Source organism: Centroberyx gerrardi, chromosome 16 (genome assembly GCF_048128805.1).
Source record: "Centroberyx gerrardi isolate f3 chromosome 16, fCenGer3.hap1.cur.20231027, whole genome shotgun sequence".
Taxonomy (NCBI): domain Eukaryota; kingdom Metazoa; phylum Chordata; class Actinopteri; order Beryciformes; family Berycidae; genus Centroberyx; species Centroberyx gerrardi.
Genome location: NC_136012.1, coordinates 18,297,459 through 18,323,397, shown reverse-complemented (window position 1 = coordinate 18,323,397; position 25,939 = coordinate 18,297,459). Strand labels below are relative to the sequence as shown.

The window sequence follows — 25,939 nt, the reverse complement described above, 5'->3', positions numbered from 1 at the left end:
GATCGATTTTTGGCTGTTTTGGGGTTTCATCAGATTTTAATAAAATAAAGCCTTGGCTTTCATTCTGTGTAAAGATTATTGTGAAATTCAAACGCTAAATATAGTTTTGAAGCTCATAAAGGTAGGGTGACAAGCAGAATTAACGTTACTAGCTTAGTTTGTCAACAAAGCTCGCATTCCTCATGTTGCCAGGTTCACGGTTTTCAATGTACTTGGAAATGTTATAAATGCTGTAGGACTTAAAACGCTGTTTATAAAGTTTGTCAGGGTTGTATTGTGGAGTTTTGTTATTGGTTTGTTATTTTGGACTAGTTTCGTTGATCATTGGGCTGTTTATGGGTTGGGTTTAATTGGCACTGGGAGGGTTTTGTCGCTAAGAACCTGGCAACACGTCTCCCCGTCCCTCTCTCCCCTTACTATGTGTCCCTTAAAATTATGCATGAACATCTGCATAGTAACAGGTTGACCATCGTTCACTTTATTGTCTAATCAAAATTATTGTTTAATCCGCGGGAAAACGTAGTTGTCAGGCATCATGGGGTGCATCTCACTCAATCTTTGGAGTACAAAGATAATTTTGATATCACCAGAAAGCTTAAATCCCCCTCTTTCCAACAGTGTATTAAACTCAAAATGGTTTGAGGGGTCAATGTGACTGGAAATGATAGAGCAGGTCACATATACATATGAATATTAAGCTGGCTGCCAACTCAAGGTCATTCTGTGGGATGATTCACACCTCACCCCCCTAAATGGATCAATACTATATTACTCTGTGAAAGGTGCATCTGATTATAGAGACGCCCAGGATCCAGAATACAAATAATGGCAAAGCCCTGCATGTCACCGCTCGCACAGCGGCTATATGAGAGTCTATTCTCCAGAGTGATGGAAGGCTTACTTTTCCTCAATAACTGTCTGTCCATTGCTCTTCATCTCCTCCACAATGATCTTTTCTTCCTCCGGCAGCAGCACCTGAGGGACGCACTCTTTTCGCACTGCTGCATGCACACACACGCACACGCACACGCACACGCACACGCACACACACACTTACATTAACGAGTAAGCTTGATTCATGGCTATATCTTTATCTACAGGCTGTAGATATCTACAGGATTAACGTTCTTATCGATCTTAGGAGGCATTAAGAAAAAAAAAAACAATCCCCCCCCTCACACGCACACACACCTGTGGTGGTCTGGTGTAGGCTGGCTCCTGTGCAGTATGCCTCGATCACCTTCAGTATCTGGGCGTCTTCCTCCAGGGCGGCTGTGCCTGTCAATCAAAACCATGCCGAACCCACAGATTATCATCTCTACCACAAACACACTTAGGAGTGTCATTTAACAAATAGGGAGGCAGAGCACTATGAGCAGTATGGGTATTTCATTTTACGTTTTACTTTATAGTTACAGACTACTGACCAGAGATGAGATGAGATAAGCCATAATTCCCCTAGTGAGACACTGACTTGCACAGTCATTTGACGCAGAGTTGCTGCTACTTTGATCTAGCTATATCCTAAAATACCCTAGTTATACATCTGGTTTCATTTACTTCTGCACAATTGCCTTATTTCGGTTTTATTTTGAATATCAATCCAACATCAGGCCAGAATGTAGAAGTAAAAAGTATTTGTATTCATTCTGTAAATGATTCTCATCTTGAGCGGCAACAGTGACAAAACCAAACAGGGCTGTGGAGTTGTATTTAACCAAACAGTGTGTATTTAGAACATTTTTTGGCAATTTCTCATGCTTATTATACTATTTCACATTATTGTAAAAAAACCCAACAAAATCCTACTTTTCCTGAGGAGAACCTCGTCATCAGAAGGTTTCCGCTCTTTCTTTTTGTTGCCTTGCAGGAACTTCTTCATGGGCCGCGGGCTCTTGCTGGAGTCCTGGAGGAGAGTAAGAGCATATTCAGTACGCAGCTTCCACACCCGCACTGCCACACACACCTGTAAGCCAGGGCTCCGGACCAAACAGTATGCAAGCCTACAGGGACGCGTGTCCCTCAAAAACAAACAAAAACAACAAAGAACAAAATTCCATAAACAAACAAGGCGGCAAGCATGTGATGACGTCTGTGACCAAGCCAACACGGTATCTGAAACAGGTAATCTTTCTGCGCTAAGGTATTTCCACATTTTTTCCACGTTTATTCCACATTTTTTTATTGTCCTCAATATGGCATATCATCTTTCCACTGGGGAAGAAACATTTTCCCCCAAATCTCCCACAAATAACCACATTTGTGACACAGGGAACACAGGCACACAGCTGGTGGAATATTGTCTCTGTTCATGGTTCTCATTGCATTTGCAATAGCAGAGGATTGCCTTTTGAACCAAAAAACGAAATCAACTTGAATACTAGTATATATCATTATTAGTCATTAATTATCATGCTGTGTTAAATGTGACAAACAGTGCTTAAGAGCTATGATTTAACCACTCGAATAAGTAATTGGCTTGTGAAAGTTGAAGCTACCAATAACACTACGAGTATTTAACCAACCACTGACCACATCCAGGAGAGGAAATAATACTTTGAATGTTCACGCTTTACCTCAGAGACATTTACAACGCTACTATCATGAGAAAGGATGTTTCTCTGTTTCTCGCATCATTATTTTTACACTCCACATCATCAAAATCTTCATAAATGTCACTTTATGAATGGAGGATTTTCTTTTACGCTGCTAAGGAATGTTAAGGGTCTGAGAAAGTAGTAGCACAATGATTGTTTGCTCTACTGAACAACTTAAAGATGTACGGTTTATAATTACTTTCAAAACGTAAGCATTCAGTCAATGATGATGTGCTTTTAACAGTGAATGCAGTCATTGCAGTTGAATGACTCTCACTTACGAATGTCACATACTCTTGCACTACTTTACATTGTGCCGTCTGTGCCTGTGTCCTTGGCTGGAACAGCAAATTGACGCTTGCACAGACAAGCAAGCGGCAACTGGACAGTAAACCCATTCATGTGACATCCTGAGTCTACACAATATCCCTACGCATACCGATACATGCTACACTTTCAATGGAGATACCGATGAATAATGGTGTCCTGCGATCGTACAGGCTTTGTATGGAATAGAACATTGATACCACACATGCTGAGTGAGACCTTGACTGAGTACAAGGAATAAAAAGAAGAGACACGCAAGGCCACAGAAAACAGGAAACCAACAGATGACGATGAGGGAGGAGAAAAGCAAACAGAGCAACGGCATGCCAGTTTAACACCGGGGCAAACACACAGACAGGCAAATGCCCCCCTCCCTCCCTTCCCCCCCCCCCCCCCTCCCCTCCCCACACACACAGATAGGAAGAGAGTGAGATCTAACCTTACCTTCATGATATAAGACATCCTCTATAGAAGACAGAATGGAGAAAGAGAGAAAAAGAGAAGAGAGAGGGGGGAGATGTGCATGAAAAATATGATGAGAGAAGGATGTGATAGAATGTAAATGGTGAACATTTTAAAACACCCCCCTCCCCCACTTCACCTATTCTTTGTGTGTGTGTGTGTGTGCAGAATAGGGCGATTAATTCACGTGAGATAAGAAAAAGGGGTAAGAGATATGGAGAAATGGGGAAATTAGCAGAGAGAATTAAAGGTTATGCATGCAATCTCCACAGGGCAGAGAAAAAGACCCAGGTGGCTCCGAGACTCTTGGATGGTTGCTAAGGAATGAGTTTGTGTAGAAGTGAATACGTACATTTAGTGTAAAAGGACAGAGAAGCGATCGCTTTTGGATCGCTGTTTATCGAAGTTAGACCTAAACATATTGAAGGCAGCACAACACTAGACTGCCGTGGGAGTCCCTGACAGCCGAAAGTGCAAACTGAAGATTCTGTGAAAGATGCAACAGGTTCTGCCACCCACATGGGCCACAGTGTGAGCCTCGCCATCTCAGCGAGTACTGAAAGCGGTAGCCACACTAACTGGCTCTATCCGGTGCTGCTCATTACCACTGGGACTGTCAATTTTCTGTAACACCAGTCAAACTCGGTGATCGTGCTGCCCTTACTGGAATAAACATTCACCAAAGACCAATATCATAACGCTGCTCTGTTTCAGTCAGTCACCCTCCCAGTAGCGTTAAATCTGTTCTGACTATTTTTCTGCAGAACTCTATTTTTATACGTCTGCACCTTTTTACAGTCACTGGCTTCCATGCTATATCTAGCTGGCCCACGCATGTTGCAAAGTGTAGTCTATATATGAGAAGGGTTTTCCTGTCATTGTCATAGCACAGTCAAAGGTTGAGACTCAGAGGGGATTAGTCTGCGATTACAAATTTGCATTGGTTTATTGTGTGGGGCAATAAACCTTCAACTTAACAGCTAAGATGATAAGCAAATAGCCCTGTTGTTCCTTTCAACGTTTAATTCCAATGAGAAATATAGTGATTTTGCAAGTATGGCTGTAAAACACAGATTTGAAAACACAGGTTAAATACAAGATTCAGTACAAAGACAAACAACCAAATGACATGAGAGTTTGAAGATCAAATGTTGATGCATAGTAGTTTATAAAAGGTTTATTGTCTTTTTTTTTTTAGAGCACTCAAAATATGCATGGTATTACAGAAGAGTGTCTTGCACAATGACATTTCCTGCTACCCTAGGGTGCTTAACTGAAATTTATGATCAAATTAAAAAATATTTAGGATTTGCAGAAATGTTAGTAACCCAATATACTGTAATAGAAATACTGAGAGCATAGTAAGTCAATGGATCATCAAGGGGGAACCTGGTTGTTTCACATGGGCTGAACGTCCAAATCAGGTTGAGCCAGTTGGGCTACTCTCATCTAGTTCAAGTCTTTATATCCTTTGCCCTTTACTGTGGGATATGAGTAAATTTGTTCAGTTAATGGATTAAGGGTCTGTCTGTAGCCTATTTGCAGGAGCCGTTGCTCAAAACAAGCCAATACCACAGGTTTGAATAAGCCCTAACAAGAGATGAAAAACGGTGGAGAGAGGGGGATTGTGGAGGAGGAATGGTTGCTTTCTGACTCATCAAGAAACATACGAGCGCTTGTGAGGGAGTGACACTAAGACACTAAGTGGTGTGTGTAGCTCTAGATCCTCCTACCTCTTTGTATCCCAGTGCAGCGGAGGGTTTGAGGGGAGGTGCGGGGCGGAGGCAGCTGAGGGACCAGGGCTTGCTGATCTTAGGGGGCTCCAAGGGGCCGCGACTGACAGAGCTGAAGCTGCCCAGGTGGGACTGGTGAGAAGGGGTACCGACCATACTCAGCGGCTTGCCTTCTACAGTCTGCATGGAGCACAATCAGGGTGAGAAGTGTTCAGTGAAAGTCAAGATGTTTGGTGAGAGTTCAGTCTAATGCTTGTTATTGCATGGTGTGAAGTTGTTAAAAGGTTTCTCACACCTCACCGTGTTGAGGATGGTCTTTGTATAAAGGACGTTTTGACTTTATACTGTGTGTGTGTGTGTGTGTGTGTGTGTGTGTGTGTGTGTGTGTGTGTGTGTGTGTGTGTGTCCTAACCTTTGAGATGGTGCCGGCAGGGCTCCCTCCTTTGGTAAACGGCTGGAGGTGCTCTAGCCACTCCTGTAACTCCTGGGGGTTACTGCAGAACACTGTGATACGATCGATCATGCTCCCTGTAGTGCACACACACACACACACCCACACACTTACTTCAGTGCAAGTTTCATACAGCTCACTGTCTAATTTCCTACACAGAGCCACCACTGCAACCAGGTCAGCCAACATGGAGGACAATACTGGTGTCATTTAGATTTACAGCCCATTAGTACTTTCTACAGCTAGTACATTTCCACCAATCATTTTGCAATGCAAAGGATGGCTGCAATTGGTGAAAAATGTTGTCTACATCCTATGTTGTCACACGCACGCCCTCTGGCCTCGCTCGTCCAAGAGCCTGAAATATTCTCTGGTCCAATGAGAGGTCTCTGAATGCACGGACTGATATGAAAACACTCAACTACGGCACAATGAAATAATAAAACAGAGAAACATTGCCAAAACCAAAATAAGGCTTCAGGTTTACCATGATGGATTATCTAGCTCAGGCAGTTTTCAAATCTGTAGAAGTTGTTAAGATAATGGCAGCGCTGCACAAACACAAAGGAGGCGTACAAAGCATTGCTGAAATAACTCCATTACAGCCTGAGCAGCTTTTATGGCTCTAAGTAAATGTCAACTCCCAGTTTGCACACAGATCAATGTGGAAAGGTTAAAGAGCACTGAAATATGAATGCCTATGATTGGAGCAACAATCTGCAAGGGGGAACCATGGAGTTTTCATGACACAGACTCAACTGCTCGCTTGATCTGGGATACTTTTATTAGGAGACTAATCATTATTTCAGTGCCATATCTCTACATTATCACTATTATAAAGCCATGATGGTGGTACTGCCGACTAGCGGAGAGCATTCCTAGGCTCCTTCAGGGCTTCAGATACAGACCTGTGATGTCAAAGGCGTAGTGGGCATTTTCTGAGTCCTCTGCCTGTCTAGTTACTGTGGTGCCTGTCAGAGACAGTCTTCCCTGAAGAGAGAAACAGAGGGAGAGGAAATTAGACATCCTGACATACATAGGAATAAGATATTTACTATAACTTGTCATCTCTTGTTATTACTTTTAAAATGAACAAGATGAAACATTGGTTATCTTTACATTGGTTACCTGTCTGTTACAGAATTAATTTTAAAATTCTTTTATTGGTTTTTAAATCACTGAATGGCTTTGCCCCGTCTTATCTGTCTGACATGGTTAAGACATATGTGCCTACTAGGTCCCTTAGATCCTCTGACTCAAACCTCTTGATTGTTCCTAAGGTCAGAACTAAAAGGCACGGAGAGGCAGCCTTTGTTAATTACGCCCCAAAACTTTGGAACAGTCTGCCTGAAAGTCTTAGGGGCTTTACATCTGTTGACAATTTCAAACGAAATCTTAAGACACATCTTTTTACCATTGCTTTCTCCTGAAGTGTTTTTTACCTAATGGTTGTTTTATTTTGTCTTATCCTGCTATTTTAATTTAATTGTATTTTATTTTGTTTTTTTTTTCCTTGTTTTTATTATTTTATCATAAATATTATGATTATCTGCTTTTATGTTAAGCACTTTGTGTTGCATTTTAGGCATGAATTGTGCTATATAAATAACGTTTATTATTATTATTATTATTATTATTATTATTATTATTATTATTAAAAAGGGCCGACAAGACATCATATGAAAAATAAACTTTGGTAAGTTTTATCTATTCTCATGAGAAGGCTGTACAGTATATTGCTTGCAGCATACTGAGCGTGACTTGAGAAAAAGGCACAAAAAAGCAGGTGAGGAAACATGAAAACTGCAATCTATGAGAAGTGATTGGGAGTTGTGTGTTCATCAAAAGCTGAGGTCTTGATAAAAATGACATCCCTGAAAGGACTGGGGCAGGAGATACATGTTGTAGCTCACCTGATAGATGAAGCCACTCATCCGGGGACTGGCAGAGAGCATTACCAACACGTTAGGGAAAAGCATTAGGTACCGCTCCTCTTTTTCCTGCAAGAGACACACACAAAGTTTTAGTTCCAAAGTGACCAACTAGTCACGTAAAGGCCATTATTTTTTCCATTTTTCCAACTGTAATAAGCTGGCTGTTAGACAGAGGCTTTTATGAATAGTCATAATTTCTTCATTCAGCAAGGGAAAGCTGGCTGCAGCTAAACTTATTGACGATGTTGCCTGCCAGCAGCCAATCATGTAGTAGTGTGACTTTGTCCTGCTAAATGATGCAGAACCAACACCAAAAACAACAGAGCTACATCCAGCACATTTTAGCTCAAATCAGAATTATTAGTATGGCAATTGCACCGTATATGAATGGAAAATAAGATAAGCAGATGAATGGGCAGAGTTGAAAAACATTTAATAATGACTGGTACAGTGGTTGGAAAGTGGGTTGGCAGCAATTAAATACGGGTGAAATCAAACTGCCCTCATTGGGCTTTCTTCCAACCACAAACCACACAAGAAAGAGCAGACGGCTTTCTGCTTTACATATGGCCTGTCTAGGTTTCCGTTTTGACACTTGAGGGAGATGCTGGATTAGCATAGGCCTACATCTCAGTCTGACAAAGAGGTGGAATTATTTTACACATGTGCTTCATGGACACCAGGAACCCTTTGATATTTACACAAGGTAATGAACCCAATTTTTGCATTTGTTCCAAATAATGAAAAACAAATCGGTTTCCAGTGAATTTAAAGTGGCATCCACGCCTTATACTTGCTGTAAAAGAATGATGTATACAGCTTGTGCTGTGAGCAGTGAGACTTCACATTACACAGACAAGCCCACAGCACTTCAGCTTGAGGCTGACAGGCACAGAATGTTCTGGTCCACATTTCTTCTCTCTGCTCATCTGCATCAACACCAAATGTATTCTCAATATGGCACAGAAAATATAAAATATAAAAACCAAATATAAAACAGCAAGCTAGAAAGAGGTGGCTTTGGGCTCCTCTAAGAGTGGGAAAAATATAAGATGTCTTGCAGATTTCAAGAACTCGTGAAGGTCCAAGTTGTGGTCCAACAAGTTCATAATGCAACAAAAAAAAATGCTGAGAAAACTGGCAATTTTCACTGTGTAATTAGGAAAATTGTTGGCACATCTGAGTGCTAGTCTTTGTCAGGCCGCACAGAAAAATGGGCACTATGATTTTGATGTTACAAAAGATGCTTCCAATTAAGCTGTTCCACACACTTTTAGAAGACGGGAAAAGAAGCACATCAAAGTCGTCCTCACAGCCTTCCCAGGACACACTAATGTTGAAAATGTGGCAAATTTTGTGCAAATGTGCAAAAAATCTTGGAATGCTTTTTCCTTTATGTCTATCTTCTTCAACTGACTGTTACCCTGAGGAACGTGAGGAACCTGGTCATTGTGGGCCACTTTCCTCCCCCACCTCCAACCTGACTGACCCACCCGCTCCCTCCTATGCACCTGTCACTCCACTGGCCGTCTCCTCACTAAAGTCTCTCACCTCATTGGCCCCATTTTTCATGTGGACCTGGGACATGTAAGCCACATGGCCCAGGCTCTTCATGCCGTCTCCCTCCCAGCTCCTCACTGGTTCTGACAAGATCTGGAGCTCCAGGTTCTTACGCTTCCGCAGGTCCTGGCACTGCGTCTGAGCACACACACAACACACACACACACATATAGAGACACTTAACATTTGACTCTTCACCGATGGACATTAAAGAAATTATCCTTTGAGACAGTTTTCATTCATCTAGAGTGTAACACCACATTCCAACAGATTCAATGCACTGCATTACATTGGTAACAAACGATTTAGACACTTAAATAAATAGAATTAATTAATAAAATGGGTAAAAGTATTGCTTTATCATCATTAATTGTAACTGTTTAGATACATACTCTTTATATAAATAACATCACCATTCACATCAGTTTTTAGATTTCTGGATTTGAGGAGTTTCATTCCAAACTCAGAAATCCACCATTTGAAAAATGTGACACCTACTCTTAAAAAAAATCATTGCTTGCTTCATGGTAAAATTGACTATGGAATATTACTGAATTGATTTGCTGGCTTTGCTAGACAGTATGATCCATTGTATTTTAGAAATACTGAGTAATACATATCAGGGAACAGTTTTTTCCAGTATGGGCACACTGCGTTACGAAATGAAACCATTCACTTACAGACACAGGCATGAACAATTCTTTAAACATGCTTTTAAGAGGTATGTGGAGAAACCTGTGTGTTGTCGGGGGCCAGGTAGGGGTTCTCCCTGTTCATACAGGAAAAATGACAATGCAACATCTATCGTTTTCCACCACACGTTGTAGAAGCCAAGAGACACACTGCAGAGCGTGTCATACTTCGAAAGCCACGCCCACCGTGGAGGAAAACCATATCACTAACAAACCGGCAAAAGCGGCGATCGGGAGGAAATCTTAACAGATTTGGACAGCCTGACAAGGTTTTTCCTGTTTTCGAGTAGACAAGTATGTCAAAGAATCATTTAAGCACACTGCCTCCAACAGAGAGGAGAAGGTAACGTTACACTGAAAAAATGAACTTAATTGGCCTCCATCAATGTCCTTTTTCAATAAAGCTGGATAAATGAGCCCACACAGTGGCCTGAAGTGAAATACTTTACATTTACCACTACTTAATTTAATCACCAGGTAAGATAATAAGTTGACTTTGAATAATTTCACTTCATATTTAAAAATTGGAAATACAGCTATGCTTTTCAGACTATAAGTTTGAGCGACGTTGACGTGACATTGGTTATTGAAGTGGATTGTTGTTAACTATCTTATGTTAGCTAACAAGTCAGTGAGATTTCTCATTACTTTTGCACCCTGGACTGGCAGTCAATACAGAGCAAACTATCCTGAGACCCACACATGAACACAACTCATCTGTTTTATAGAGAGGAATTGGCTCAGTAATGTTAGCTTAGTAGCAACCTAATGTTAGGACAGCATGGTAGCTTTTAAACACATTTTAACATTCAGGTTATCTTACAAGAATATAACTAGATAATTACTGGTAAGTTACTGACCAGTGAGAAAATGCTGGCCACATTATAAGTGTACTTAGTCTCAGGGTCCCAAAGTTTCCCCCCTCTTCTACCATGTACCACTGTCAGCGCCTCTCTCCTTACGGCCTAGATCCCCATTTTTCTTCTCAACGGCTCCCTTGTTTTGCTCGGGAGCCCAAAAAACTGTAATTCACGGTTTTTAAGTTTGTTGGCTGTGAAGCCCACCACACAACAGCTTTTAGGCATGTTTAATTTGGGGAATAATGACAATGATGTACATTCAGTCACACAAGGTGAATGGAAAGCGGTGCAGCGTTTTCCCCCACGATGGGCGTGGCCTATTTTATGCACTGTCTCTATGGTGCGCTGCAGAAAGATTAAAAGGAGCTAGCACTTGTGAAGCTCCCGCCCACACACATGAACACACACACAGAAAGAAAGAGAGACTTGCAAATTGCAGTTGTCAGTATTGTGATTTGTTTTTTTTTCCCTTTGGTTTACTATGCAGCCCTACACAGGAGACATGTGAGTCACCCAATCTGCTCTCACTAGGAACTCTGAGTTCTACTGTGGAAATTGTGTCTCAGAAAGATGTTCAACCAGGTACAGGGCAGTTTGCTCGTGTCTAACCCAGCTCTTCTAGGCTGCCGTTTCAGTTCACACCCACTGTAGGAACAACATAATCACCAAAGATGCAGCTGAGATATTTTCAATAAAGTTTTTCCATCTGGGCTGCCCAACAGCACCATAATTATTAAATGCAATGTCACACTGTCACTTGTGTGTACTGCCTTGCAAAGGCAAACAGCAGTAATTGTATGAGTAGTGAAACTGAAAAAAAGAGATAACAATGTTTATTTCCTGCCGCAACAAAAGTACTGTTGGTGGAAGTGTTTGCCATTAAGTAGCATTTATGGGTAAAATATTAGCAGATATGAAATCTAAACCTTAGTTGTGACTCTTTAAAACACAAAACATAGTTGATGTTTGCCTTTGTAGGGCAGTGTAGTGCATCTCACAACAAAGGCTATATTATAAAAATTCCATAAAAACAAGAGGTCTTTCAAACTTACTACTCACACTTGAGACTGGGCTAAGTTAAGGGTCTTTGTCAGTTTATTATGCTCCAAATATTTGGAGCATAATTAACTATAATTAACACATCTTTCCATGGGATAGTATTATATTTGCTATCAAAATCTCCTGAAGTCACCTTCTCATCTTTCACACAGAAAAGGCAATCTACAGGAAATCCAGTGGCTTTACGATCCGATAATTGAGAATTGACATGCCACACTTAAAGGTTACTGAATTCAGGTTTATGTGCTGATGAGGTGAGAGTGCCTAATCCCTGGTGGAGATCAACAAAGATGGTATAGTCTGCGGGTTAGCATGCAGAACCTGGGCGTCCCAGACTTACCACTAGGCTCTTAAATGCTGCCGTCGCCTTCACAATGTCACTGTAGTCCGGGTGGGCCTCCTGTGGCGGACATACACAACACATCAGTTCATCTTATACATGCTGAATCCTCTTAAATGTTATAAAATGAAATGTACAGTATGTGTGTACAGATACAGAGATATACAGTACTGTGTCAGAGAAAGTCAGAGACCACCCTTTCGTTCATTTAATTTCCAGTCAAAACAGCCATAAGTGCAAGTTATTTATTTTCCAGTGTCAGAAAAAAATGCAGGAAACATATATTTAACACATATATAATTACACAAAAAGCCGCCACAACTGAATATTAAAAAAAAAAATCAATATTTAGTGTGTTCACCCTTTGACTTTATTACAGCTTTTTCAGATCTGAAGCAAGAGTGGATCTTGATTTTTTCCTATCTCTCAAAGATGAAAGCTTTAAGGTCTCTCTATCTGATGGTGAGAGTTTCGGTGGTCTACCAGGTCTTGCTCAGTTGTCCCACTTTCTCTCTATCTTGCAATCCTGCATATCTAATTTTATCAGAAATATCACCTTTAGCCATTTTAGATGCACATGAGAAAGAAATGCGGAAGGCAGCTAAGGTGTGTTTGTGGTAGTCGTTTGTGTGAATGTTACTGTTGCTTCTGAAGGGAAAGTGTGCTTACATAATGTCAGCGACACTTTTGGGAACAACGTTTGTTGGTTTTAAGATTGGAAGGATGGAAGAGTTAAAGTGGCAGGAGGGTGTACAAAAGTAAAGAGTAGGCAAATGTAATACTGAATGATTTGATATTATACTTTTTGTGGGCTTTTGTGTAATTTTCTGTTTCCTGATTGACTGGAAATTAAATAAACTTTTGCACAGTGCTGTATATAGAGAAAGCAAGAGATAGAAAACAGATAGATAGGAAGAGATACACTGGATATCAAAAGCCTGTAGACCCTTTTCATTTTTATAGTTTTCATTGCCTTGAGGCCTGAAACAAAATTAAACCTATTAAATCAAAGTTCGTAGCTTTTTGTTTTATTACAGTCAGAAACTAGTGTACACCTGTTTGGTTTTACCTTGATTTTGCTGGTTACTATGTCAAATATCCAGAAGAAAGTGAAAAAAGTCAGATTTCATGAGTTTTCATTTCAGGCCTGAAGTCCATAAAAACGAAATATTTGAAAGGGCATGTAGACTTTTGATATTCACTGACAGATAGTTTTTCAATACTTCGTCCTCTACCTCCACGTGTCTCTCCAGCTCCTGCAGCAGAGTGGGATACTTGTCCAGCCTCATGAAGGGCTTACTGAGGCTGGTGGTCAGGGTCAGGATCCCCGGGGTGCTGGCTCCCTGGCTCTCCATGAACTTGTCTAGCTCCTCACTGTTTAAAACACACACAAACACACTTGGTACTTGCAATGTAGTGTAATGTGATGCTCAAATGATTTCTTCAGGGGGATCTCCAGTGAGGGACCCTGGAGCTGGAGGGGATTCAGTGTTTTGCTCAAACACACTCCAGCAGGGCAGTTTCCTTACAACACAAGGACTCGATGGTCCCTTTAACCAGCAGTGGTGTCACGATAACCAAATTTCAATACTACTTCAATACTGTTGTGAAAGAATGATTTCAACATTGAATTTTATACAAGTTTATAAAATTGAATTCACCAAATACTGTATGTTCTGCAAGTTGAAATTCTATTTCAATGAATAGTAAGAAGAAGAAGAAGGAGGAGGAGGAGGAGGAGGAGGAGGAGGAGGAGGGAGAGGCGGAGGAGGAGAAGGAGGAGAAGGAGGAGAAGGAGGAGAGGAGGAGGAGAAGGAGGAGAGGAGGAGGAGGAGAAGGAGGAGAAGGAGGATTGGAATAGATTTTTCGACTTTGAATAAAGACAGAGCTGCAGTCTGACTCTAACTCAAAAACTTAAACACAACCCGTTTACTAAATAGGTCTTGAAAGCGGTCCTCATAAGCAACCACTTTTCCAGGGTTACCATTCATCTGTCATTACTGTGGGGACCACTGAACACTACAATGTAGCAACAAAACATAGATCACACATGCATGGTGCGTGTGAGAAAGCACAAGTGTACACAGTGTTAAAGCTGCAGCACAAGTGTGGTCATTAACTTGATTTTTTTTTTTGCGCTCAATCCCAACATAACTGTGTTAACTGTGAATGGGCCCGAATTCTTTCTAAGTAATAACATTCACGGGTTTCCATGAACCACAATTTCAGTTATACCTGTTAGTCATAGTTAGCTGCACTAACAGGTAACCTTTGGCAAATGTGAATGTCATGAAAAGGTTCCTGCAACTGAAATGCAAATGTGCTTACTGCGCAAAAGTGCCTCGCTTGCCTGTCAACATAACCACAACTTTAGATATCCTGTCAGCAGTCAGCTTCCTGTGTGTGTAATTCAGTTTAAGATGCAGCTCACTGTTTACCACCTAACAAACTACCTCCACAACATTACTTGACAAAGCATCATTTCAATTGCACAATAGCTGTTTTGCTATTCCACCATGACCTTTGCATTGCAGAGTTCATAACAGCAATTCCCACTGGAGAGAATGAGGCGCTTTATTACTAATTACAGTGAAGAAGCCTCTCGACACTCAGGGCCTGTCTCTCTGCTCGCTGTAGCTGCTGAGACACAGCTTGGCTTCCTGTTAATTTATAGAGGGAGAGCCTGACACCGTGTGGCTCTATGCTGAACTACAAATCAACAAACGCTGCCACAATGAAATGAAATCCCACACTAATGACCCATGGAAATGTTTCTCACATATACAGTATAAATAACTCTGAATGGAATTAGAGAATTACACTAATAAATAACAAAGTCTAAGTCGTTATATGGCAAAACACATTGAGATGATTCAATAATTCCATAATTTAGCTATAGATAGGTTATCATAATGTTTGAAGTCTACTGTTTCTGTTGCGGAAAAACCTTGTTAACTAGTAGGAATGTAATTTTAACTGAATTTATTATGGGTTGAGCAACTGAATTATGGGCTGAGCAAGTTGCATCACCATAGGGCCTACAAAACCCATTCAAAAGCCATTAGAGAGGGTGTCATGGGTTTCAAAATGTTGTCAAAACGCAATGTTGTCAACCTGAAAATAAAGCTGTTTATCTAAAAGTTGACTTAACACAGTTGCCATCCAACAGCAGCACTATACATTTACATTATTCATCCCATTTTTTCACAAGACTTTTGGGATTCAACAGTAACACCTATCTCTGGCTTGGCAGCATATAGCTGTACTGTGCTGTTTTGCATGCAAGGGCTGACCTGTGGTCAGTGAGGATGCAGACAGCTGATGGGTGACTGGAGCAGTAGGCCATGTACAGAGTCTTGATCTGACTCATCAGGTTCAGGTAGCAGCCTGCCACTCGCTGCTGGCCCTCTGGGACTCTGGAATGTAGACAGTCAGAGAGAGAGAGAGGTGGGGAGGTGGGGAGAGAGTGAAGTAAGAAGGAAAGGGTGGAAGGGTCAGAGAGACACAGGGAGAGACAGAAAGAGAAACATTTGTCAGAATCACATACATGGAATAATTCCCCCTAGCTGAAATGCTGTTATTATCTAGGGTGTGTGCAAATTTCACCCAGTCAGATTTAAAACTTTTTAAGACCTTTTTAACGCCAGGTAGAATGAAATACAAGACCATTCTCACAACTGAAAAGAATGTGAAAATGATACCGAGTGTAGACCTGGCAGAATATAGCGTGACTGGGCTGATTTCTCACCAGAACAGCAGTGCACAAAGCCATAACATTTTTAAGGCCACTAAAACTCAATTTAAGACCTAAATTACTTTAACTACATTCAATACCTTTTAAGGCCTCAAGCTTAGATGATATGATTTCATGCATTTTAAGACTTTTTAGAGGACCTGCAGACACCCTGATTATCTTTTACAACGACCACAAGGGGGCAGACGCTGTGCTCCTCGCCTCCTCTCATTGCTCCACTGAACAGGATGTAACAGCAAAAACAACTTAGGTGGACAGTTTTATGGAACCGTATTGATCAAACTACTAAGTTATGCAGATTCAAAGAAGTGCAGGTCCAGCATCACTTACTTGGTGCATTCCTCCAAAGCCACACACAGGCCCTGCTGGAAGGTGAGGATCTCCTCCAGGTTCCCACTCAGGCTCGAACTGTCCGCGCTGCTCAGCCTGAATACACACATTAGCAACACTGATTAATAGCTGCAGAGCCGGCTGTCCTTATTCAATAAAGTTTCTAATAGTCCTTAAGCACATTCCATTGCTTTGGTGCTGAGGCAAACTGTGTACACCACAGGCATCTAATTTGTAGAGAAATGGCTCGCGACTCTCATTGAACGCTCCCAACAATTTTATTTAGTTAAATTGACAACGTTTCGATACCCAGTGGAATCTCTGTCAGGTGATCTTTACCTCCGCCAAGGAGGTTATGTTTTCGGTGCCGTTTGTCTGTTTGTTTGTCTGTTAGCAGGATTACGGAAAAACTACAGGCCCGATTTTCATGAAACTTTGTGGAAGGGTGTAGCATGGGCCAAGAAAGAACCCATTCAATTTTGGAGCGGATCCGGATCCGACTCACGAACAAGCAATAATAGCACGAACCTTGGCGGAGGTCTGCGCTCTCCGAGTGCCCTTCTAGTTATGATACTTATTGAATTAAGTACCATAACAAAATAATTTTATTCCAAACTGAGATATCCACTATTTGAAATAACTGATGCCTACTCCTACAGCATGATAGATTAAATTAAATTGAGCATGAAAGTAAAGCATCATCAATTATCATGGATTACAATTTAAGTCGCGTCATCTCAAGACCTTTACCCACAAAATATTATGTTTTTGAGTTGTAGAGTATTGAAATACTGACTAATAAATTTGATTTGGCAAAATGTTTTCCCAAATGGATATACGTATAGTGTTTAGGCATGAAACCCTTCAAATAGAAGAAGATTGGATAGCTAATTATCCAAAGAGATTTCACTGGTAATCCCTATTCCACTATGCATGTATGTGATGTCTTCTGCTGCTGTGTATGTGATCAGAATATTAATGGCTCAGTCTCTCCTCCTTGTCATCAATCTTACTTGTCGCTGGCTTGCAGGGGTCGTAGGTAACAACTCAGCACCGTCTGTAATTCTTTGATGAACTCCCGCTCATGTTCCAAGATGTCCTGTACCACCTGACAAAACAATCAGCAGCAGCATACAAAAAAGCACAGTGTCGGTGTTCAGTAAACCCTATCTCCAAAAAGTAAACTTTGCAGGAAAAACTGGTTGAAGTATTTTTGTTTAAGTTCCCGATGCATTATCAATATTTTGGTTATGTCAACTTTAGTTTACGCAAAATTCCCACTCACCACACTGTAGTAGTTCTTGGTCAGCTGAGTTCCTTTAGGAGACACTGGCTTCTCTGTTGGAGAGATGAGGAACAAAGATTGGAGAGTGCATTTGACCAAATCATGATCATCATCATTACAAAAAAAACAAACAAAAACATTCATATCAAATATCCAGGCACTATGAGATTTGATGGCCATCTACTGTTATAAAGGAAACCTAAAACAAACTGACACCAGTTCAATATTTCAGAATCAAAATCACTTTTTCAGATAAAACAATTTCAACCAGACGTTCCAGCAAAGAGAAAAGGTTTTGAGTGCAGTGATTACACCTGTCAAATTGTTTTGGAAATCAACAAGTGTGAAGGCCTTAGAGGTCAATTTGGGCTTTGCAATGTAAACAGATGCAATTTATTCTTAGAGGGAAAGGTGTTTCACACTGCTTCCTTAATCCCCGGCCTACACGAATCAAGTTACATGACAAGAGAAAAATATTTTATTCAGACTGACCACATCCTAAGCATTTGCATCTCATATTCTCGCCTGCACTCTATTTTTTGAAGTGTTTATTAAGTGTTTATCAAGTGTTTATCGTGCAGTCCCACTCACCGCAGGGCTTGATCTCGCGGACGTAGTTGCTGGGGAACCAGCCCGTCTTGCCGTTGAGCGTGCCCTCCCACCAGCCCCCCTCCTCCTGCCGCGTCACATGGATCAGTTCGCCTTTACTGAATGACAGCTCGTCTTCGTTGTTTTGCTTGAAGTTGAAGCGCGCCTTCACCATCAGCTGCCCACCCCCGCCGTTCTCAGACATCTCCTGTTGGAGTGGATGGAGTGCGGTTGTTCTCAGTGAGTGACAGCAAAACAAACAGCGACAGATCTCATAGGCCATCATATCTGTATGTATGTGTATACAGTGCCATGTTTGACTCTGTATTGTTGCCCATTTTTTACATTGAACTGGGCCATGTATTTTTATGGTTTGTAGGACTTTATAGAGGAAATCAGAGGAAAAAACTGCCTTGCTTCTCTCATGTGTTTGGTGTGCAAGGTAATCAAACATGCAATCTTCAGGGGTAAAAATTAAATCCTGATTCCCTCTACACACTACTACAACCCACTTTTATCAATACACAGGATATGATGTTTCTATCCCTTGTGCCATGATCTAAGGTGAACATTAATACACAGAGACCCATTTCAGAGTTTAAAAGAACACATAAAGATCTGACAAATTCAAAGTGAAAAATGTGCAAAAAATGTGGAAAATTAAGAAGGCGGCGAAGACATTTTCCAACTATGTATGTGAGTGAGCGAGAGACAGAAACAGACAGACAGATAGAGAGACAGAACATGTCGATGTGTGAGAGAGACCATACCGCTGGTTTGGATTGTCTGCGCAGAGAGCCTTTGGATTTGGCAGAGGAGAGTGTGTGTGATGAGGCGGACTGACTAGGGCTGTGAGCACCGGACTGCGGACATGACCTCTCAGCACCACAGTCTAAGGACACAAACACACACACACACAGGGGAAATGTACATGAGTCTCTGTTATTTCAGACATTACAGTGATGTCTGGACTAATGTTTTGTTCTGGTCTTGTTCTCATCAGGTGGACAACATAGCTGTTACACGCAGGTGCACACACAACACACTACAGATGAAGCAGGTGCATACACTTTCGGGCTGACAACTTGATGATAATTCATCTGAGTATGGTCCGTTGCTTTGCACAGCCCCAGGGACAGTGGACATGCACGCACACACACACACACGCACATCTACAATGCCTGATAGAATCACCTGATTTAACCTAAACTGGCAAGCTTCTCTGTATTCTGATCAACCAGCTGCGAAGAGGGAGGCAGCAGTGAATAACAAGGATTTCTAATTAAAAACCTTAAGTCTGTAAATCTATAATATCTCTGAATGGTCACCAATGTAGTCAAAGTGTACCTATCCATTTAAGATATTCTTCCAACAGTGTCTCTTATCTGAAATGCAGTTTAGTGACTTGTGAAGAGCCATTCTATTCATTACAGTTCTGTAAACACCGGACAAAATGAAAACCACGGTACTGTCACCCAACTGCTCTTCCGATGCAGCAGAGTAAAACCGATTTAAGGCTGTAGTAACTGCCAGCTGTCCTGTGGTGCGAGGACGGTCCCGGAGATGCACTGACCGATGTATCAGTTTTGCTGCCAGCACTCACCCGAAAAGTGACACATGGCGGCTCTGCAGCCTCTTACAGCAACACAAACACCGAGCTGAAACACACTCAATGGAGACTCACAGTCCAGTGCCAATTATGTATGCTACCCAGGTTCACTGTCTAATCCTAGCGAAAATTACAGCCGAATAAAAAAAAGGACAGAGTGAACCACTAGCCTTAGTAATCTATACCTAGGGTCCAATAGGGTTTTCAATTTGGAGCCCAAACCTTCACTTTTACATGTAGGCAGTGAGGTAACACTTCTGTAATCTTGTTTTATCTGCAGGTCATCTGAAATCTATACATGTTTTGATCATGAAAGGCTGAAGAGCAGGATTAACTAGACATCCTATTGGTTTCCATAGGCTGGGACTTCAGGGAGCATCACACTGAGGCATATTAGGCAGTGGGACATGCTACATGTACAGCAGGTGAGCCTCATGGACTCCACATGCCACTCCCCACATACAGAGAGAAGTCCAAACAAGCCCTTCTGCCAGCTAAGCTCTGTGGCCACCACTGTTTTAAGTAGATATGCAATATTCTGCAGTAGAATATACACACAGATCAAAGCGTATACCGATATGAGGGCAGCCGGTCACAGACACACGCAAGTAAGGTGGTACCAAAGCAAAGGCTGCCAGAGGATCACGAGTAAAAACACAGAGGCCTCTTGTCTATGATCAAATCAACTAGGCCTAACTTGTGACTAATCCACTTCAAATCAAATTCACTTCTGAAGACTGGAGAACAGCTTCTGGGCATTGCAAGCTATACGCTTATAACACATTTGCATATAAAGCAGAACTGACAGAAAAGGCTTCTGGTCCACATCTCAAGCTGAGGCATGCATCCTCCACTTCAGACTGACTTAAAGGTATAGTCATGAAATTGTACTCAAGACCTTGATCATTCTTTGACAAAGTCATAGTCGTACAAAAGGTAATAATACCTTGTCCCATCTCCACTGTCATTCTGGCATGGTCTAAGGCAGCTAGTTGTTAATGTGCGTTAATGCATCTACTCTCAAGCATTCTATGACATGCAGTGGCAGCAGGTTGGTCTAAAGATGATGACCAATAATCTCAAGGCTGTTGGTTGAATCCCTTTCATCCTACAGTGGATGTATTCCACCTGTGAGCTGGTAACTGGAGGGTAACTGGTATTATCTCTTCACTGCCCCCAAACAAGTGCTCTTGAGCAAGAGCCCCAAACTGCTCCACTGAAGAAATGCATATGAGTAGCGGGCTATGCATGTGTGCGTGTAAAGAGGGATATGGCGAAATAAGACTAATTCAGTCACATTGCGTAAATTGTCTGACAGCGGAGTTTAATCTGAATGTGAAAAACAAAACATGTAAAATGAACAAAACAGGATATTGGTCAGGGTGCATCAAGCTATGGATGAGCATGAGTAAATATGGCACCCAGCATGACACAAACACACACACAGCCATGCCAGCTGCCCACGAGCAGCACACCCTATTGAGATTCAGAGGGGCTCCAAGGACCAAGCCAGTGAAAAATGACACAGACCATAAACACACACACACACACACACACCAATCCACATGAATTCATACATATAAGATAACTTTGACTATGCTTGTTTCTGGATGGTGGGTAGTTTAATCTACAATACCAGAAGCAGTAGAGACCTCACCTGTGCACTCCTAACGTATAGCTGTGTATTATGAACTTACACCAACTGACAGTGGCGAGCTTAATCATGTGAACAATGAAAAAAAACAAACATTACATGCAGTATATACCCTAATATACAGATTTACATTCAATTAATGGTTCCCTTTAGCAACACTGAATACCTTATTTTGTTGAACACGATGTGGCAGATAATATATAAATTCTGTATGAACAGTTTAGTTAGACCTAAGTGGCTATGATTTGATTCTTCGCTGTCAGTAGGGACAAATTCTTTGAAGCATTCCTTTCTGTGGGTATTACATTATATGCACCCTCTCTGAATGAAAACCCCTGGGGGAGCAGGGAGAGACCGCACAGCTCTTACCTTGTGTGGCAAAGTTGACTGCCAGCAAAGTGGTCAGGACCTTGCCAAAATTCTCCCCAGTGTATAGGCACTCTGGTTCAAACCCCTGGAAAAGGAACAAAGAAGACGCCTTGACATCACAACCCCCAAAAATTCTGCTTATATGACTGTGACTTGGTATACAGCAGATGAGGAAGAGGAGTGGGTGAAAATTATAACTATTTCTACTGATTGCACAGATCTGAGCAGTGATGCTTGCGAAGGGAACAGAGACAGAGGGAAAGACACTCAATCCAGGCTGCTGCACAAACAATACATGCACACACACACACACACACACACACACACAGATTTGAATAGGCCTATAACAAGACAGATAAAAACTGACATGTTGAGCATGACCCATATTTTGTGACTTAGTGGTTCAGTAATGAAACGGACAGTTCCAGACTCATTTGCAATGCGTTACGCACACGCACGCACACACGCATCCTCACATACGTGCACACACACACACACACACACACACAGCTTGCTCGCTCTCTTTCTCAGACAGCTATCTCCTTTCCCCCAGTGGATAAGGTTTCACATTTTAAATAAAACATCTTAAATATAGAGTTTGAGTAGTACGGCCTTGGTCCTGTATGTCCTCATTCAGAGTTAAAGCAACTGTGACCATTACATCTCTGGGTAAAGGATCAGCCTCAGGTTTTACATGACTATCAAGGTCTACTCAGCCCCCTTTAAACCATGTAGAAAATGAAGGACGGACACAACACTTGTTCCTAAATAAAGTTTTTTGTACCATTTCACCGTCAACATCATCTAAGAGAAGAACATTTGCATTAGCCTAATAAATCAAAAACAAGAAGTAAAGCGATCTAAACATCACATTATTAACCTCAACCATAGTTAGGGCTTGTAGTTTCTATGAGTCACGTTATAAATCCATGTCGTTACTGTACCTCAATGACTGTGGTAGTCTATAAAAGCGAGAGAGCAAATAAATCATCTCATGCAGTTTTATGATACGTCAAAAAGCGGAGGCCTTGAGCAGTTACTGCCGCTTCCCCTTTCTGCATCCCAAGGCAGAAGTGAAAGCGGTATGACTGCTTTCTTTGTGCAGTCACAGGACACACAGGCACTATTAGCTGTGGTGAAAAAGAGGAAAAAAAAAAAAAAGGTTTTCTAACCATGATCACATCACTGACCGAGGGATGGGCAGGGCTTACTACAGCACCACAGAAAACCCCTGGATGATACATTTGACAGTGGCTCTCCAAAAACTTCTGCCCATGAGCTACTGGGTTGCCGCGAAAGGTCTAATTATGGGCTAAGGGCAGGCTGGCGGATAAAAGCAAAGGGGACCTCCCAGACATAACAAGCCAGCTGGGCAGAACTACTGAACCACTTGACTTGCAGCGAGCCAGGCTTGCTGACTCAATTAGCTGTTTAAAGAAACCAAGTGATGTGATTCAAGACCAAAAAAGATTATTTATAAAGCTGGAGGAGAAATGATTGTCCAGTGCGGCAGCCGCAGGGACGAACAGGGAACAAGAGAACTCCCTTCATCTGCTAATCATTTGCAGCTTGGGACCTCTTTCAATAACACAGGCCTACAGTATATGCCTGCACTATTTATGCCTGGGGGAATACTTTTTTGCATGCGGCAACAAACAAAGATCCAAGTCACAAATGGCTGCAGCGAAAGGACGTACACAAGGAAGTAAACACTCTCGAAGGCTTAAGCTATGGCCGTTTGAAAACAGAGGCACTAGTCATGCGGACCAACAGTTCCCTTTCTGTCTGTTCAGTGGGAGTGACTGACAGCATGCCTGTTTATGAAGACTAGCCCACTCCACATGGAGGTGTGACGAAAACATATGCCAACAGGGAAAAGCAGATCACAACACAGGCAAGAGAGTGTGTGTAAGTCCTCTCTGTTAACTGAGGCAGTGGGCTAAGTAGGCTGAGTAAGGAGATTATAGTCTGCTGCACTGATGGCTAATAATGATAGAGAAAGGTCAGTCCATGTCAAAAGATCAACACACGTCTGTATCATGAAATAAAGACTTGTTTTGACAGCTGCACTGTCACAACTTACCTCTACTTTCAAGGACGAGCATCCTCTTAAAAACTCTCGGATATTGGCAATGCAGTCGGCTTCAGCTCTGGGATCCTGACAATACTGAGCACAGAGACATGAAATAAATATATAAACACAAACCTCGGCTTAGTATGCCAGATAGCCATCTGACACAAGCACTTATCAAACGCTCCCCGGCGATGCTACTGCCATTTCAGTAACATAGCAGAAGGTACAAAGTAACGCTGTTGTATCAATCCTAATGTTGTAACCTACAGTTTAAAAAAGTAACTGTGGATTCTTCCTGCGTCTCCTTCATGCATACATAACCAACAGCATACCAGCGTCAAGCGAAACAGAAAAAAATAGAACGCATCCGGTCAAGCCTTTCAAAATAAAAGCACGGTTGAAGAACGCGTTTCAACGGTCGTAAGACGAGAGCGGACCTAACGAACACATGAACGCAGGACTTTCTATTAAATTTAAATTACTTTTTAAATGTCGTTTTCAAAGCATACTCTCGTAGCCATAGATAGGGCAGCACAAATAAGCAGAATAACCAAACATGCGCCTGACTATTTTTCCATTTTATTTTGAAGGCAACATCCGGTTTTGTCCTGTCTGATTGCGGCTGACTTGACTGTCCAAGGGGGCGGTCGCACCAGGAAGACTAGTCTTTCAGGAGGAAGTGACGAGTACTCTGCAACTGTTATTTATCACTCAACTTTGTCATCTGAATAAATGAGCGTGTGTTTTCAACGTTGGTTATTATCTACCGCCACACAAAAGTTGTTTAAAAACCGAGAGGCGAATGAATTCCGCTGCTTGGATTCAACTGGCCTGGTTACGTCTAATAAGTTGCACTCTATCACTGAATTTGTACGAGGACTGTTCGTTATTTGTGGGTGTTCACATATTCTCACTCATGTCAAGAATGCGGAACATTTCTCTTCGCTTCACAGGAAACCACATCTTCATATTACACATTTCAGATTTAATCAAAATGCCGCTGTAATCCGCTGTATTTCCTTTTCACACATAACGAAAACAAACGGGCTATTAAAACTACATGGCGCGTAGCTACACGATAGGCCTGCTGGAAAAAAAAAAAAAGTTCTTGTCCGTATCATTTTCATCAAACCCCTCCCTTCCAGCAAAGAGACGTCGATCATTCAGATGTTAACGGCATTTGTTGACTTAAGTAAACTTAAATCAACAAATTTATCAACTTACCTTGGGAGCAAAGCCAGGTATGAGCCGCTCCATAAGCTTGCACAAGACGACCCCATCCTTTAGCGATGTTTTCAAAAACTCCTCCGGGTCCGCTATATTCTTTTTAGGAGAGCTGAGCACTCCTAACGAAATCAACCACGTTACCGTCTGCTCCTCTGGATTCATAGCTCCAAATATTTATCATTGCCTAAGCATGCATTTCTTAAAAGCAGGCGGCCTGTTCCGTATCAATATGCAACTCACATCCGCACTTCTGCTAGAAGTAAAAAAAAAGGAAAAAAACGTCGTTGTTGCTAGACACTGATGATCACCCCTACCGGCAAATAGGCACCTTAACAGTAGACAGGACTATTGTTTTCCTCTTTAACTAGAAGCAAGAACTGTGAAGTGTCTGTAATAATAAATACTACTAGGGTGAGAGATTTTCTCAATCATTTCAACACTTAAAATGGTCAAAAAAAGAAGTACCCCAGACACCAACAAAAGGAAACAGCGTTATCTGATGTGCCCCATGGATGTACCTCACCATATTTGGCAAGAGAAATACTCCACCCACTGTAGGATTAAGTAATTCAGGATCTGTAATCAGTGGGCCTGACCTGTAATTTATAGTCTGTTGAAATTCTTATTAATAAAACATTAAGTTCATTGATCGATGGCATCAGTATTCCATTTAAAAGTTTAATTGACATGCAAAAATCAGCCATGCTTGGGGTTTATTTTATTTACAAAATGAGACAGCAATGGGTAAGCTGCTGGACTACTGTTGACCAGAGGTTTTCCAGCACAGGCCCAGAAGCACATTCAACATTAATTAAAATGTTGAATGTGTGCTGCCCAGAGAATTCAGTAATGCTAGAGGAAATTAAAACAAATAGGCCTACAGTACAGTAAGTGCTACAGTGATCACCATTAGAAAAGCTCCAGAAGTACAATCTGTGGTGAACTTAAAAACTGGACAGAACCACAAACCAAAATCATCCCTCAACCCTATTGTGCAAAGAAAATCGTGCAGGGCAACACAAAGCTAAATACTA

General features: G+C 41.6%; 1 protein-coding gene across 4 annotated transcripts in view; it reads right to left on the bottom strand.

Moving 5' to 3' along the window:
- arhgef6 (Rac/Cdc42 guanine nucleotide exchange factor (GEF) 6) overlaps positions 1 to 25,137 on the bottom strand; it is a 28,497-nt gene extending 3,360 nt beyond the window's left edge. For 2 of the 4 annotated variants that reach the window (XM_071916131.2, XM_078289050.1), the window contains exons 1-20: positions 24,903 to 25,137; positions 23,688 to 23,771; positions 21,605 to 21,689; positions 18,743 to 18,864; positions 17,976 to 18,180; positions 17,385 to 17,437; positions 17,113 to 17,207; positions 16,100 to 16,195; positions 15,309 to 15,431; positions 13,251 to 13,389; positions 12,016 to 12,075; positions 9,056 to 9,202; positions 7,484 to 7,570; positions 6,479 to 6,560; positions 5,532 to 5,647; positions 5,120 to 5,299; positions 3,369 to 3,389; positions 1,810 to 1,906; positions 1,192 to 1,278; positions 902 to 1,001 (exon numbers count right to left, since the gene is read on the bottom strand). In XM_071916131.2, coding sequence (XP_071772232.2) covers positions 902 to 1,001; positions 1,192 to 1,278; positions 1,810 to 1,906; positions 3,369 to 3,389; positions 5,120 to 5,299; positions 5,532 to 5,647; positions 6,479 to 6,560; positions 7,484 to 7,570; positions 9,056 to 9,202; positions 12,016 to 12,075; positions 13,251 to 13,389; positions 15,309 to 15,431; positions 16,100 to 16,195; positions 17,113 to 17,207; positions 17,385 to 17,437; positions 17,976 to 18,180; positions 18,743 to 18,864; positions 21,605 to 21,689; positions 23,688 to 23,771; positions 24,903 to 25,067 — 2,144 coding nt within the window. In that variant the 5' untranslated portion in view covers positions 25,068 to 25,137. The remainder of the gene's footprint in view (positions 1 to 901; positions 1,002 to 1,191; positions 1,279 to 1,809; positions 1,907 to 3,368; positions 3,390 to 5,119; positions 5,300 to 5,531; positions 5,648 to 6,478; positions 6,561 to 7,483; positions 7,571 to 9,055; positions 9,203 to 12,015; positions 12,076 to 13,250; positions 13,390 to 15,308; positions 15,432 to 16,099; positions 16,196 to 17,112; positions 17,208 to 17,384; positions 17,438 to 17,975; positions 18,181 to 18,742; positions 18,865 to 21,604; positions 21,690 to 23,687; positions 23,772 to 24,902) is intronic. The other 2 variants (XM_071916132.2, XM_078289051.1) reach the window with 2 other exon arrangements.
- Positions 25,138 to 25,939: the final 802 nt, after the last annotated feature.